The sequence below is a fragment of the Schistocerca serialis genome, chromosome 6 (assembly GCF_023864345.2).
Source record: "Schistocerca serialis cubense isolate TAMUIC-IGC-003099 chromosome 6, iqSchSeri2.2, whole genome shotgun sequence".
NCBI lineage: Eukaryota > Metazoa > Arthropoda > Insecta > Orthoptera > Acrididae > Schistocerca > Schistocerca serialis.
In genome coordinates this window covers 575438547-575453846 of record NC_064643.1, presented here as the reverse complement: position 1 = coordinate 575453846, position 15300 = coordinate 575438547, and the positions used below count along the sequence as shown (strand labels likewise).

General features: G+C 41.8%; 1 protein-coding gene across 1 annotated transcript in view; it reads left to right on the top strand.

Moving 5' to 3' along the window:
- The window catches only part of LOC126484991 (putative phosphoenolpyruvate synthase), a 317801-nt gene that overhangs the window by 47633 nt on the left and 254868 nt on the right, over window positions 1-15300 (top strand). Inside the window, exons 5-6 of the mRNA XM_050108598.1 lie at window positions 810-920; window positions 11675-11896. Of these exons, the coding sequence (XP_049964555.1) occupies window positions 810-920; window positions 11675-11896 (333 nt within the window). The remainder of the gene's footprint in view (window positions 1-809; window positions 921-11674; window positions 11897-15300) is intronic.

Genomic DNA, 15300 nt, shown 5'->3' with positions numbered 1-15300 from the left:
CCGTTTCCTGTTCCACTCACAAACGGAGTGAGAGGAAAAGACTGTTCATATCCCCTAATTTCTCTTATCCCATATGTGTGGTCCTTTCACAAAATGTAAATTGGGGGGTGATAGAATTATTCTGCAGGTAACCGCAAATCCTCTACATTCTCTCAGTACTGTTTCATGAAAAGAATGTGTTCACAGTGCATCTCCGTAATACATGTGTGTTGATCGAACCTACTGGTAACAAATGTAGCAGCGTGCTTCTGAATTTCTGTGACGGTTTCCTTTAACCGGACCTGGCGAGGATTCAAAACACTTGAGCAGTCCTCAAGGGTATGTTGTACCAGAGTTCTATTTGTGGTCTCTTTTATACGTGAGCTATATTTTCCTAGAATTCCTCCAAAGAACTGAAATTGACCATCCACTTCCCCTAATTATCCACCTCCCCTAATTCCAACCTTACATGTTTGTTTCATTTCATATCACTTTGCAGCATTACACCTAGATATGTAACCTTAACACTCCCAATGTATTTTCCATAATGCGTAACACCAATGAGTAATGTATAACAACAAAACACATTTCTCACAACAACTGGGGCATGAAAATGCAGCTGCACACAACTTTCTGATAAGATTTTAAATAAGATCTAGTTCACATTCATTGAATATGAACATACTTTGTTTGCTGTCTTGACAATGATTTGTTTACCTTTGAAGTGACATATTTGTGGAACGTTCAGGAGTTTACATCTTTCTTCTGATACATAACTTAAAATGGTACAATAGTGTTTGTTAGTATTGCTTTGCTAATCATTTTTGTAGGTGGAAAGCATGCAGCAACCCCTTTGAACTTCCAGGAGATATATCAACTAAGATGCTTGCTGAAGCTGTTGCCAGGGAGCCTTGGAGAAGTGGGGACTGGCTGAGCATGCTGTGAGTAAATAAAATCGATGCAGCTTTGAAGAATTAATCAAATTTTAACTGTGAATTAAAGAAAAACAGCCTGTTCCAAGTACACACACATTATATCTTATTTGAGCCCAGCCATATTTGACTGCGAAGCAGCCACATCGATCAATTTTGCTCCATCCACTATACAGAACTGTAAATCATTATGATACTGAACAAAATATTTGCCCAGATTAAAGGTGACTGCCAGCTTATGAACATGAGCCAGCTAGATCATGCTGTTGCAGAACATGTTGTCCAACAAAATGTGGTCAGCTCTAAGAATTGATTCACAACCCATATCATCTGGATCCCCTCTCTCACTGTTTATGAACTGCATAGGTCAGAGTTATCCCTGCAACATGTATTTCATTTCTGCAACTCTCCAGACCTCTTCATCTGTTACTCCTCATTTTTCCATCTTCCACAACCCTCTTTCGAGTTCTAACTCTATTTTTTCCTCCTATCCGCATGCCAGCCTTACTCTCCCTTCTTACTTTTATGCTGCTTCCTAACTTGTTCAAATCTTTTTTTATCTCTTTCTCTCACTGGGCTCCAGATTCATCATCGTTTCCCAGACTATTTCCTCAGCATTTCCGCCATCTATCCTCTACCATAACCCTCCCCTTTCATGCCTCTCTGTGCAGGTGCTAGTCACATCCTCAGCATACAACTACATCTACATGTTACTTACTTACAATATGCAACAGATCAATTACATACTTGTTCTAAACACATATCTCAATGTCCCATGAGGTAGGTGACCCTTGAAATCATTTTATAGATGCAACTGGCAAGCTCTTCTCACTTAATTTTGCTTTAAATGTGATTTCTTAAAAGGTTGACAAATATCCTTAGACAATCCTTCAATGTCCTCCCAATGGGCAATATCCGTAATGGCTCAGAAGTGCTACAGATCACAGTTGACGATCACTGCCAGGGGCATATAAGTCATGTTACACAGGCCAAGCTGCTTGTAGCAATGAGACAAAGCAGGGAACTGTGATTCAGTAAGATACAGTCTGTGGAATGAGCTACTATCAACCACATCGTTCTGCTCATTCTGCATTGTACCTGGCCTCTCTTGTTCCCTTATTGGCTTTTATTCAGAGTTCTGCTCTTATTAACTTGGCTTTATTATTCTAAAATACCAGGTATGCCAAGATCACTTATAAATCTTTTAATGATTACCAGTTTTGATATATCTATCCTGTCATTATCAGATCTTGTAATGTATTAATAGAAGTTCGTGATCTTTACAAACTTGCCTGGTACATAGTGATGTTGCATCATTTTACAGTAAAAAGTAGCAAGCAACATCAGCATGTCAAACAGAAAACATGACAAATATAAAACATACATAATGTTGTGCTGATATCCTACCACATCATTCACTTACCATCACAATGGTGACAACATTATGTATGTTTTATATCTGTGGTATTTTCTGTTTGACATGCCAATGTTTCTTGCTACCTTTTATTGTAAAATGACACAACATTACTATGTGACATGCAAATTTGTAAAAATCATGAACTTCTGTTAATATGTTACGAGACCCAATGGTGATAGCATAGGTCTGTCAAAACTGGTAATCAGTAAAAGATTTGCTGATTTGAGGCATGATTACTTTGGATGGTAAGTGTGCAGCTGTTCAGTACTGAGGGAATTGGAATTTTTTTTATTTCATGTGTCTCAGCTACATTAATATACTATTTTCACTGCAGTGATTACTGGTTTCAGGCTTGTACACCTATTCTCAAACCACACACCTTGTTATTAACCTTAACTGGTCATGCATTATGGTTCCAAAAGGCACAAATAGCACCTGTACAAAAAGTCAAACTGTGAATAGTTGTGTCAGTTAGGTGCAACAATAGACACATGGGCTAATATCAGTGAGAATACTTATGGCTCACAGTTTGACTTTCTGTACAGAAGCTGTTCGTGCCTTTTGGCACCATATTTTATGACTAGTTACAGTTGATAACAAACTGTGTGGTTTGAGAATCGACATGTCCATGTCAGCTTAAAACCGGTAACGACTGCAACAAAAATTAAATATTAATGAGACTGAAATGGACAAAATAAAAGAAATTATCCAATTTCCTCAAAAAAAAAAAAAAAAAAATTACAATAGATCTCGGCATTCCTGATATTTCAGGAGAATTTAACAATTCAGATCACCCACAGCTGCTGACAAAATGGCAGACATATAGAAATTAGCATTGTTTATAGACTATGCATTCAAGTCAGAAGAGTGACAATGAGGTCTTACTCTACCATGCTTTCAGCAACAAGTTTGCACCCAGTGTCAGGATCCCCAAGTTTCTAGAACTTTGGCAGCAAAAGCTGTTACTACAACAGGGATAGTATCAGGATCTATTACAGCAACATGAAGACTTGCATGTGGCTCTCATGCATTTCTTATCCCAGCAGCAATAACAATGTCAACTGGTAGTCATGGATAGGCCCCTACCACTGGTCACTGCAATCGATGGTCTTTGGAGAGCTACCTCTGTCATTCTGAACTGTACTGTTTTGCTTGCAGCATTTCTGACAGGCAGCAGAGTGTATTATGCTTGTCTTCTATTGGTAATTTATATGAATTAGCACAGAAATTGCAACCACTTTCAGACCCTAGTGCTTTGGCTTTCAGTGATCTCTGCACTCTATTAACGAAATATAGCAATTAAAGAGATCTTCTTGTGGCTAGGCTACAGTTTATTCGTTATCGTAAACAACATGAAGAAGTCTTATGTGGACTGCTGACTTTCAGGGCCTTGTGTGCAAGTGAAGTTTCATGTGTCAGAACTAAAAAGTTTTGTATGCAGAATCATTGATTCAGGCTGTGATTGTGCACTTTTCCCTCAAAAGCTTTGGCCACATCTGACCCTAATATTGGTGAAGCACTTGACATCGGTAAATCTTTCAATGTTGCTTCTGATGCTCAGCATGTTTTCATAAATGAAACTACAATATCCACAGTAGCTTATCACCATCATAAGCAACAGTCAGCTGCTGATTACGATACATCATCTTCTTTTTCTGCTTATAAGTCACACCTTAGTTCATGTACATCCATCTTGCCATCATCTTGTGAGAGACTTAAGTACTTCAGTTGTTCTACTCTTCCCTCTGCTTTGAGTGACTTTTTGATAGCATTAACCAGGCAGTCCAGAAACATCCTTACTCCTTGGTGTTGTGACATGCTTCATGCAAGTAAAAAAAATTCAGTCTTTTCCTGACTGTGGCAACAGGCTTTCCAGAATCAGCTGTACACACTGTGCACTGGACTGTTGAGCCTGCGCAAGTCGCATCACCTTGCAGCTGTGTATCAACAAGCCCCCACCAGCCGCACATTCATTCGTGTTTCATGGACAGTCCAAGGCATCATGGCTGCAGAGGAGATGGTTCCCCTGCCACTGTGGAAGCTTACATTAGATCTGATGCATATTAGGACCAATATCAGCACCTTGGCTCTCCTTTGCTGTGAAGGGCCAAACACCAGGCATGCATCACTGCTGCAAGACCATTTCGGTCATTGGAGAACTGTCACTGGCAGCTGAATACAAAAATATTGGATGTCTACTAACCCTCTTAGTTGTGTGCTCCACAAACTTTTTGGCTTAGATGCCTCTACCAGTTTTCGTTGCAGTTTAGTGGAGCAGTTTAATTTAGTGTCTAAAACACTGCCTTTTCCTAACTTGACACTCTGTGCAATTCATTCAAGGAGATTTTTGAACCAACGATCAGCTGTGCATGTAATTTTACTGCTCACATCTCTATGAAGCCTTGAGAGGTGCCAAAATTTTGTAGAGCGCACCAGTTACTGTTTGCAGTCAGAGGCTGTTCAAGCAGAGCTCGCCTGCCTTTAGGAACAGGCATCATTTCTCCAACTTCCACCATCAATGGGCAATGCTTATGCTTGTTCTTTAAAAACCTAACATGTCCATAAGCATTTGTGGTGATTTTAAGCTCAGTATAAATGTTCAGTCCAACATTGATCACTATCCTATGCGTCACCCAAAGGTTTTGTTAACTAAACTGGCTGGGGGCCACTATTTTCCAAAGATATATCTAAAGGCTGTATATCTACAACTGTCACTTGATGATGGATCACATCAGCTGCTAGTCTTAATACACTGTTTGGCTTATACAGGTACAATTACTTACCATTGTCCGCCCCAGCTGAGTGGTCAGCATGACAGATTGCCATCCTACAGGCCCTGGTTCGATTCCTGGCTGGGTCGGGGATTTTCTCCGTTCAGGGACTGGGTATTGTGTTGTCTTCATCATCATTTCACACCGATCAGCACACAGGTCGCCCGATGTGGCATCGAATGTAATAAGACCTGCACCAAGGTGGCTGGACCTGCCCCGCAAGGGGCCTCCCGGCCAGTTACGCCAAATGCTCATTTCCGTTTCCACTTACCATTTGGAGTTGCTACTGCACCTACCATTTTCCAAAGCTATTTAGAAAAACTGACAGGGTATTCTCCAAAATGTTAACAATTTTGATGGTGTCATTACAGTGTGTTGATGCATGTGGATCTATGTAGGTGTTTGGTTGTCCTGCTGGTGGCTGCCAAAGAGTTGGTGGGTTCTATGTCAGAGAGCAAAATAATAAGATGCCCATGTAGTGTTTGATGAATTTCTTTCACTTAAATTCCAGTAGCAAAACTCAGATAAATAAACAGTGCAAGACTTCGAGTCCATATATCCACAATAGCAACACAACTACTAGAGGGGAACAGACAGAACTGAACTAAAATAAACTGCATGGTGCGATGAACAGTGTCCTTTAAGTTGAATCCATGGCATCACAGACAGTGTGGGCTGAGGAGGGTGTGTCGAGGAGCTGGGCACAGATTGGCGGTGCAGTGGCATGGTTGCTGCCAACTTGTAAACATGGACTGGCTTGGTGTGATAAGTAGATAAGTACATCCCCCCCCCCTCCCAACCTTCTTGCCATTGTCATGTACTGGTGTGCTGATGGAAGGGGGTGGGGGGTGGGGAGGCAACAGGTAGGTCCAGGTACCACTGATGAGGCAGGAGCCAGAACTTCAGCTGATGGCAAGTTCCTACCCACATCCCATTCACCTGTCTGGAAACATCAGCTGAAAAACCAGCCATAGGGTGTGCACCTACACACAGAGATGGAGCATCTCTCTCCATTGGTGAAGGCACAGCAGGGGTTGGAAGGTCTACGGTGGTCAACTGGAGGGCAGCAGGGCTAGGGCTGCTAGTGCTGTAGTGATGGTAACAGCACTGCATCAACATCCATTGACTCCATGCTCGGCACTGGTGGTGCAGGACCTGTGGGAGGCAAAGGCAGCTGAGGCTGCAGAGTCCTCATGGGCCCTGATTCTACAAACGAAAAACCCGTAGCAGGATCAAGTAGCCCACAAAAATGAAGCTGACTTTTAAGGCACTTAGGCAGTTCAGTGGGCCCCTGTACAACATACAGGATGGAGCAAATAAAAGTTGCTCAAAGAACAGAGTTCTAGAGTATGAAGAAACACAGCAGAGGAAGGAAAACAGTACTAACCTGACTATAGCAAATGTTGAGTGTGATCACCATTCATCTCTTGGCAGTTTTGGTCTCTGGTCAACAAATTGCTGAAGGTTGGTCGAAGCTGGACAGCTGGAATTGCTGCAATCTTATCAAAAAGTTTCTGCTGCAGTTCTTGAAGACTATGAGAGTTGTTGCAATATAACTGAAACTTGGGGGCTCCCCACACAAAGTAATTGCACAATGTTGATCACATGACCTGGGTAGCCAACTAGGGCTGTGACCAGATTGACCTCTGCTAACAATCCTGCCAGAAGTGAAGATTGTGTAAATGTGCTCCAGGGTTCTGCCGGCTGTAAGTGGAGTTGCTCCATCCTGTTGGAAGTAACTGTAAGTCTTTTCATCCTCCATTAATGCTGTTACAAATGCTTTCGAAATTCTGGCAATAAAACATACTGAAGTCAGCATCTGATGAAAGAAGATGGGACAATAATGTAGCATGCAGACACTGCACACCAAACCCCAACTTTCTGATCTTGCAGTGGTGTTTCTTGGAAGTTATGTGGAATCTTCATAGCCCAGAACCTGTGTTTCCAACAGTTGACATAACCACTCAGGTGAAACCAGGCTTCATCAGACCTAAAGAACAGATTCAGTCCAAGCCACTGATTGTTATCTGAGTGAACAACCACTCACAAAACTGGAGACACTGAGGAGCATCTGCTGGTTTTAATGCATGAACAACAGACACTCAGTAGAGATGCATGTCCAGATCCAGGTGGAGTATTCATCTGTATGATCAATGTGATACACTGCTGGTCTCTTATGACAGGAATCAAATTGATTTGGTAGGATCTGAAGCTTTGCCTGGTGAACTGCAGCCACATTTTATTGTGTGCAGACAAGGTTTGGAATGTCTTTTGACTTGTTCAAAACAGATCCTGTTTGTGTCTGCTAAAAACTCTGAATAAGACCAAATCATGCAAATTAAACTTAAGAGTTCTGTGGTAGAAGAGCTGACTGGTGTGGAGGATGCAGCAACTGAGGCAGTGTCATGAGAGTTGCATCCATGCAAGAGCTCCACCATAAATTTGCTATTGCATGACTGGGAGTGGAAGGACAAGAAAAAGAGGACTAAAGCTTGCTCCCATGTTACATAAAGATAAAGTAAGTCTGCTTCAGATACTGCCATTAGTTTACACTTACAAACATGATAGATCTTACATCTAAGTTACCTGCATACTGTACAACCTTTATATCTCTCTGTATAGAAAATCTCTCTGTCATAAACCTTGCTGTTCTGTGGGTGCATGGTGGTACCTCATCATTAGCAATACTTTTCCAAAAAAGTGAATTTTTTGTTCACAAAGTAAATGCATTTATCCTCTGTTGCCCATTTCTCAGACTAACATCCCACCATCGAAACAACTGCTACAATCTGTTCCTGCTAATGCTATATTCATATTTTGTGTAAAACTGTTAAAATTGTATGACTCTACCAGGATTCAAAGATGTGACCTCACTATCACCAGTCAGACGAGCTATCTATTGTGCCACTGAGATCTTCATCAAAACAGGATCTCTGCTGAGTGTCTTCTGTGCAAGATCAGCACTAAGGTTTGCCAAGAATAATTTTATTGTGCTGTGGGTCATAGCTCATGACTGACAATCTAATTATAATACTGTGACCCATTTGGAAAAGTTCTACAGTTCCTTAGCTTTGAGCGAGTTTAATGGTGCTGCAGGGAGCAGGGAAAAGAATATCCTACATTGCACAGATTGCTGCTCTAAATTGATGGAACATGAGTGCATCAACTTTCCCAAGGTTTTCATTATCAGGGTTCGCAAAATTCTTTCCTATTCTTACTTAAAAATTGTAACTGCATTTTCCATCACTAAATAGCTAAATTGTTTGCAGAAAATAATTTTGGCTGACACTCCTGTAACACTCATATAACTTTGACTTACTCCTAGTTTGTGAAATCACCAGAGCAGCAGCCAATAACGGAGCATTTTTGATCATTTGACCAAATCTTGATATTTAATGATTTTTAAGCCTTAATTACATAAAAATAATAGATATATTGTGAGAATATTGAGTGTAAATGCACTTTGAATGTTACTGTCAGTCAGAAGCACAGCAGCGCAAACCATATTTTTAATACAGGAAGATAGCCTATTGGCCTGTCTAATGATCAACTATGCATGAGAGAACAGTACCAGTCCTTTAAGAGGATGTGTCAACTGCTAGCATGACTGATTTATTGGGATTAAAATGTACCAATCACTTAGTAAAGCATCCTTCAGTTTCCGAAATGCAGTTTGACACTCCCTAGTCTACTCAAACGGAACGTTTTTTCATCGAAGATGATGAAGTGGAGCTGAAATCTCCACAGTGTATGGGATGAAACGAATATAATAAGTGAGTTTATCCAAGCTCATTGACATTTTGATGAGCTGGAAGGTCCCTGATGGCAGTTAAGTGTTCCTGTGAGCAGTGGATACTCTGACTGTTGATAACATGTCCCAAATATTACAAGGAGCACTTGGTCTTATAACACTTTAACCCAGCATCTAAGAGTAGCTGAAATAATTTCCTGAAATTAGAAAGATGTACATTGAGAGTACAACCTTCAACTATGATGTTGTACAAATAGGAACTGCAGCAGTCAACTGTTGTAATTAATTCTGAAAAAATGCAGGTGCAGTTGCACTACCAAAGGACAATCCCAAAAAGTTGAATACTCCATGTGGATGTTTATAACAAAAGGTCATTGCTACTGTTCATCCAAGGGAAGCTGCAAATAAGTGTTGTGAAGATCCATCTTGGAAAATAAGCAATGGCAGTTAGCTTGTTCATGAACTCCTCAGGCCATAGTAAAGGAAATGAGTCAGTCATGGTCTGTGGATTTACCTTTGCCTTGAAATCTACACATAAGCATAATTTTCCTGATGGTTTCATAATAATCACCAAAGCAGATTCCCACTGACTGACTACTACCAGGGAAACCACACCATTGTTCTGCCAAGATGAGAGTTCCTAAGCCACTTGATCTCTAACAGCATGAGGGATGGTCACACTCAGCAAAACTATGGCTGCTAATTGTCTTTCATGGTAATGTGATCCTTGAAACTATTAGCTTTGCCTAGCACACCTTGAAAAAGTCACTAAATTCAGCACAAAATTCAGGTACCCTGGCAGCAGGCATAGAGGAGTTAACAGTTCTTGGGTGTGCAAATTAAACAGCTCAAATGAGTCAATACCAAAAAATTTTCACTTTCATGTGGGCTCAAAACTGTTTTTATAAGATTATGAAATGTGGCAGGTAGGCTGCAAATGCTTATTATAGGAATGTCATATCCACATAGCTTTGGCTTACCTTACAGTTCATATGTGTCTCTGTTCAAAAGAGGTCATGGACACAGCAATGCCAAATTGAATATGTATTTTGGCTGTAGCAATCTGCAAAGTGACAAACAATTTATAAGTGTGGCACTGGATGGAATAAGTGTGTGTCTTCCTTGCTGTTTCAGTTGATTTGCACTGATCAACTGTAGAATCACTACAGCCACATCACCACATCTACATGCATACTTCACAAGGCACTGTGTGGTGCTTGGCAGAGGGTGCCCTGTACCACTATTAGCCGTTTCTTTTGCTGTTCCACTCACAGATAGAGTGAGGGAAAAACAACTGTGTGTCTGCCTCCATATAGGCCGTAATTTCTTGTATCTTGTCTTTATGGTCCTTACATGAAATGTATGTTGATGACAGGACAATTGCTCTGCAGTCAGCTTCAAATGCTGGTTCTCTAAATTTTCTCAATAGTGTTCTTCAAAAAGATCATCACCTTCCTTCCAGGGATTCCCATTTGAGCCCCCGAAGCAGCTCTGAAACACTTGCTTGTTATTTGAATCTACCAGTAAGAAATTTAGCAGCCTGCCTCTGTTTTGCTTCCATTTCTTACTTGGATCCAACCTGGTGCAGATCCCAAACACTCAAGCACTACTCAAGAATAGGTCACACAAGCATACTAAATGCTGTCTTCTTTACAGAAGAACCACACTTTCCTAAAGTTCTCCCAATCAACCTAAGTCAACTATTCACATTCCCTACCACAGTCCTCACATACTTATTTCATTACATATTGCTCTGCAGTGTTGGGCTTTGAAAAAATTGCATTTACATTACACACAGAGTGCTTGTTGGAACTTGCTCTTTTGCAAACAGACAACTGAACGTGGCCATGCTTGCCATTGACACAGTTTGCGTTTGCTTTTGGTTACAGCCTTTGTCAGAAGCAGAAAGAGAAACACATACACATTCATTCACACAAGCAAGCACATCTCACACACACACAACTCCACCATCTGTGGCAGCTCAGACCAAAATGCCAATCCAGGCTGTCAGAGATAGAGGTCAAAAGTGTGTGAGGTGTGCTTGCTTGACTGAATGTTTCTCTTTTTCTTTCTTTTTTTGACAAAGCCTGTGGCCAAAAGCTAATTTAATTGTGCCTGTGTGTAACTTCATGTGTCATCTTTATACTTAGTAGCAATCTATCTTTTCCTTACATTGTTGATATTCTTACCTAGAATTTCCATTGTTTGGCATACAACTGACACAGTGATGCTTTTGAATCCAATAGTACTTTGACAATCCAGACCATGGGAGGAATATACTGTCTGTACTGCAGCCTGCCTTTGAAGGTATGTTTCTTGCACAGCCTTATCAGAGTCAAGACGATGTCTTTCTTTGAGACACCCTGCATCTCCACCAAACTATATGACATAGGTGCCAAAATTGATTACCAGTTATGAGAGAGGATTATCAAAAAGATCTAATACTTCACACTGAAAATAAATTCGTTGAGCACATTTGGGAAGTACACATATATCTCAAATTACTTCATCACTAGAGAAAGTTCTAGCATATTCCTATATTTCATAAATATGTAAGTCCCAGAACCTTCTAGAAATCACAATGTTAAGAAATAAATAACTGAAGGAGGAGGTAATAGAGCCAGTGACATGCATGTCCCCAGGTGGCATTTCTAACCACCACAGCACAACAGATGACACACAGCATGCAGTAATATTGTGAAAGATGTTTATGAAATTAAAAACAAATGCTCATACAGTCTGTCTCTCAGCTTAAAAAGTTTTGATTATTCAGGCAGAGCTAATGTTAATGTAAGACCTAATGTAATGTTTGTACTATCCACAGGGATGAACTAGGTGATGGCTATGAGCAGTGGGGAATGGTTTTTGGAACTGTGGAGACAGAGGAAGGTAATTTGCATGAAATCCATATGCAGAGTCTTAATAAACATCACTGGGGTCTCAACCCTGCAGTTTGGCAACACAGGAGAATTACTTTCAATGGAGTTACAAAGGAGGGATTTATGTTCTCTCTAACAGCAGTATCCAGCATTGAAGGAGTTACTCAGTAAGTAAAACTGATGTATACTTGGCCTTAAAATTCTCAAGATATCTTATTATAACTATGATGGGAGTAAGTAGTTCAACATGTTAGTGTAATGTGACAACGGAATAAGTGCAAGTGTTAAATATTGAGGAATCAAATTACACATTAGATTTAAAGCATTAGGATTTTATTATGGTACACAGAGAAACAAGCATGTCACCAGTGAGTGCAAAAGTAACGTGCCCAATGCTGTTTTAAGCAAGATAGATAAAGTTGATTATCTTTCTGTGATGACTGAATTGTAAAAACATTTTGTGGAATGTCAAGATATTTTTGAAGGAAGTGCTAGAAAACTCAAATACAAGCATAAGCCGCATGAGCCTTTCCATCTCAGAGACCCTATCCTATGCCTCTTGCCAAGCAGGCAACAGTAGACAAAGATGTCAGACATTTCATAGAGTAGGAGAACACTGAACAATCATCAGCTTGCACAACATTGCAGTTGTGGCATCAATAGGTCATATCGACCACGATTAACACCATCTTTGGACTCTGATTGCTCTGCCGAACCTCCATGTAAGTTTTTAGTTCTGTTCTGTATCGCAAGCTGTGTACACATATATGACTTACTGCGAAATATATCTCTATGTGGAATTTAATGGGGGTAGTTATTGGATTCAAATGATAATCGTATCCCGTTCCCATACTGGTGACCCCGAAGTTTCTACGTCTTCTGCGACTCCCGCACCAGGTGTTGTAAATCAACAGGTTATACCCACGAAGCCATGGCTACCTCACCGAATGCTTTGCTTGAAGATTTGGAAGCACAACAATGATCGCCGGACGTCTTCATTCCTTTGCCAACATTAATTCACAGTGATTCACGATCTCCAGCCATGTTAACTTCAAACTCTGTTACTCTACAACGGCCGGGTGCTACATCGCTAACACAAACAATGGACTCGGGTTTTGCGTCACCGGACTGTGCTCGCCAACATGTGAAGTGTGAAGTGAGTAATAATCAGAACTGTGTACCTACTGATCAATTGTATAATGCTCAAAGTGATCTACATTCACACACATTCTTTGACTCTCAATGGACCGCAACCACTGTTACTGTCGTGTTGTGTGAAGCACCGCCATTATTGCAAAATGCGCCCAGCCACTATCAACTGTGACCTGTTTCGGTTTTGCCTCATTGGCAGATTAATCAAGAACATTTTAGTGTGCACAACTCTCCATGTTCACTTAAGAGCGTGCCTCTGCTGGCAGAGGCAGAGCTCACTCCACATCCATGCTTTCTACACCACCTGGCAGTATCTGCTCACTCTCTCCACTGTCTGAACATTCCAGGATCGCCCACGCACCATATGTGCCGGTATACACACCAGAACAAATCGACGAGGACAAGCCTCCTTCACTGCCGCAGTCACCACCACCACCACATCCGGCTCATTCGTACTGCTGGTACCACAAGGTTTTCAGGAGTAATACTAAAAAGTGCCGGTTACCTTGCCAGCATCCAAGCTGACTGCAGGACCTAAAAGATGCCGAGTCCTGCAGGGAACTTCAAAGGTGTCCCCCTACATTGCACTCTGTCCATTCGTCCGCCCAGCCGAGTGGTCGTTTATAGGTGACTGACATTTTGTCACAGCTCGTTTTAGTTGACACTGGTGCTGATGTGTCTATCATACCTACATCGATGAGCTCCCCCCGTCTTTCCACTGATGAGGTCACTTCTGCGAGCTACAATGCATCAATGTTACAAACATCAGGCTCTGTCAAAGTTGCAGTGCATCTATCTCCTCCTCTGTGTTTTCCGTGGACTTTCTACATTGCCGACATCAATGATCCAATTCTCGGTATGGACTTTACATCTCATTACAAACTCTCTCCGAACGTGGTTCAGGGCCTGGGGCTGCACCATCCCACTAACACTCAGATGCTGTGCTCTCGAACATGTTCCACATTCTGTTTCTCTCATGACATGTGAGTTAGTATGTGAGTACTCCGCCCTTGCGGGTGACACTGTGACCTGCGTCACTAACCTACTGTCAGAATATGACTTGGAGGCACAAATCTACTCAGAAAATGATGAGCTGAAACAGCGAATAGCACACACTTACAATGAGCTCATTGCGGCTCATACCTCGCTGCTGAAACTGCAGTCCACAGTGCCGCCACCTAACCTTGTTTCTCCACCAGACACCAGCTTGGACACTCAGAGAGTTAGTCCAAAAACATTAATTGCATGTGAAGATTCATGTCCCGTAGACACCGCAACCCCGATGTGCTCGCCACGTTCAGTGCCATGTGTTTCAAACAGTGCTTCTAATGACAGTCACACGTGCGATACGACCATACCCACTGTGCAGGCAGCCGCCCCGCGTGTTGATAAACATTCCCCCTCTCTCGCGTGCCAACCATGTGACTTAGCGGCCATTGCTGTTCCCTGAACGATGCCAATGCCTCTCTCGCCCGTGCCAGTTACCAAAGGCAAGGTTGACAACAGACAGTCGCTGCGCATCGCGACCCACTCCATGCTGCACGCGCACGGGACCTCTCCAAATAAGCACATGCCACGCTCACGTAATAGGCACTTGACTTTCGTACTGCCTTTTCCCAACTGTGCTAATGGTTATGCCTCGTTGAGCCCCACTCGTCCAAAAACTTCACGTCAAGACGTTACTCAGTCTCATGTGCAGCTCTCAGTTTCTCATGTGCAGTTCTCAGTTTCTTCCATCACTGACGGAATGACTCACAAGATAATTATCACTGCCAGCCCTCCTATTAGGCACAGGGTTAGATGCCTCAACCCCATTAAGTTGCACGTGGCCCAGCAGCAAATTAACGAACTTTTGGAGGCAGGTGTTCTACAACTGTCGGACAGCAACTGGTACTCACCAATTCACCTCATCCCCGAACATGATGGTTCTTTTCAAATGTGCATTGATTACAGATGCTTAAATGCTCGTATCGTCATGGACAACTACCCCGTGCCGAACATAAACGATTTCACTCATATATTATTGGGCGCCACAATCATCAGTGTGATTGACTGTAAAAGTGCCTGTCACCAGATTCCTGTAGCACTGGAAGACATTCCAAAGACAGCTATTATCACGCTGCTCGGTTTGTTCCAATACAACTTCATGCCATTTGGCCTGAAAAATGTGGCACAAACGTCGCGTTTCATCAACTCAATCTTACGATAGTTCGAGCTTTGCTTTGCATATCTGGATGATATGCTCATTTTCAGCAACTCAGCTGAGGAACACGAAAATCATTTTTACAAGGTCCTCCAGACCTTGAACTCCAACAGCATCGAGGTCAACAAGGACAAATTCCAATTGCGCCAGTCCTCTGTCACATTTTTGGGTTACACCGTCTCCACAGATGGAATACAGCCTTCTAAATCCCGCATG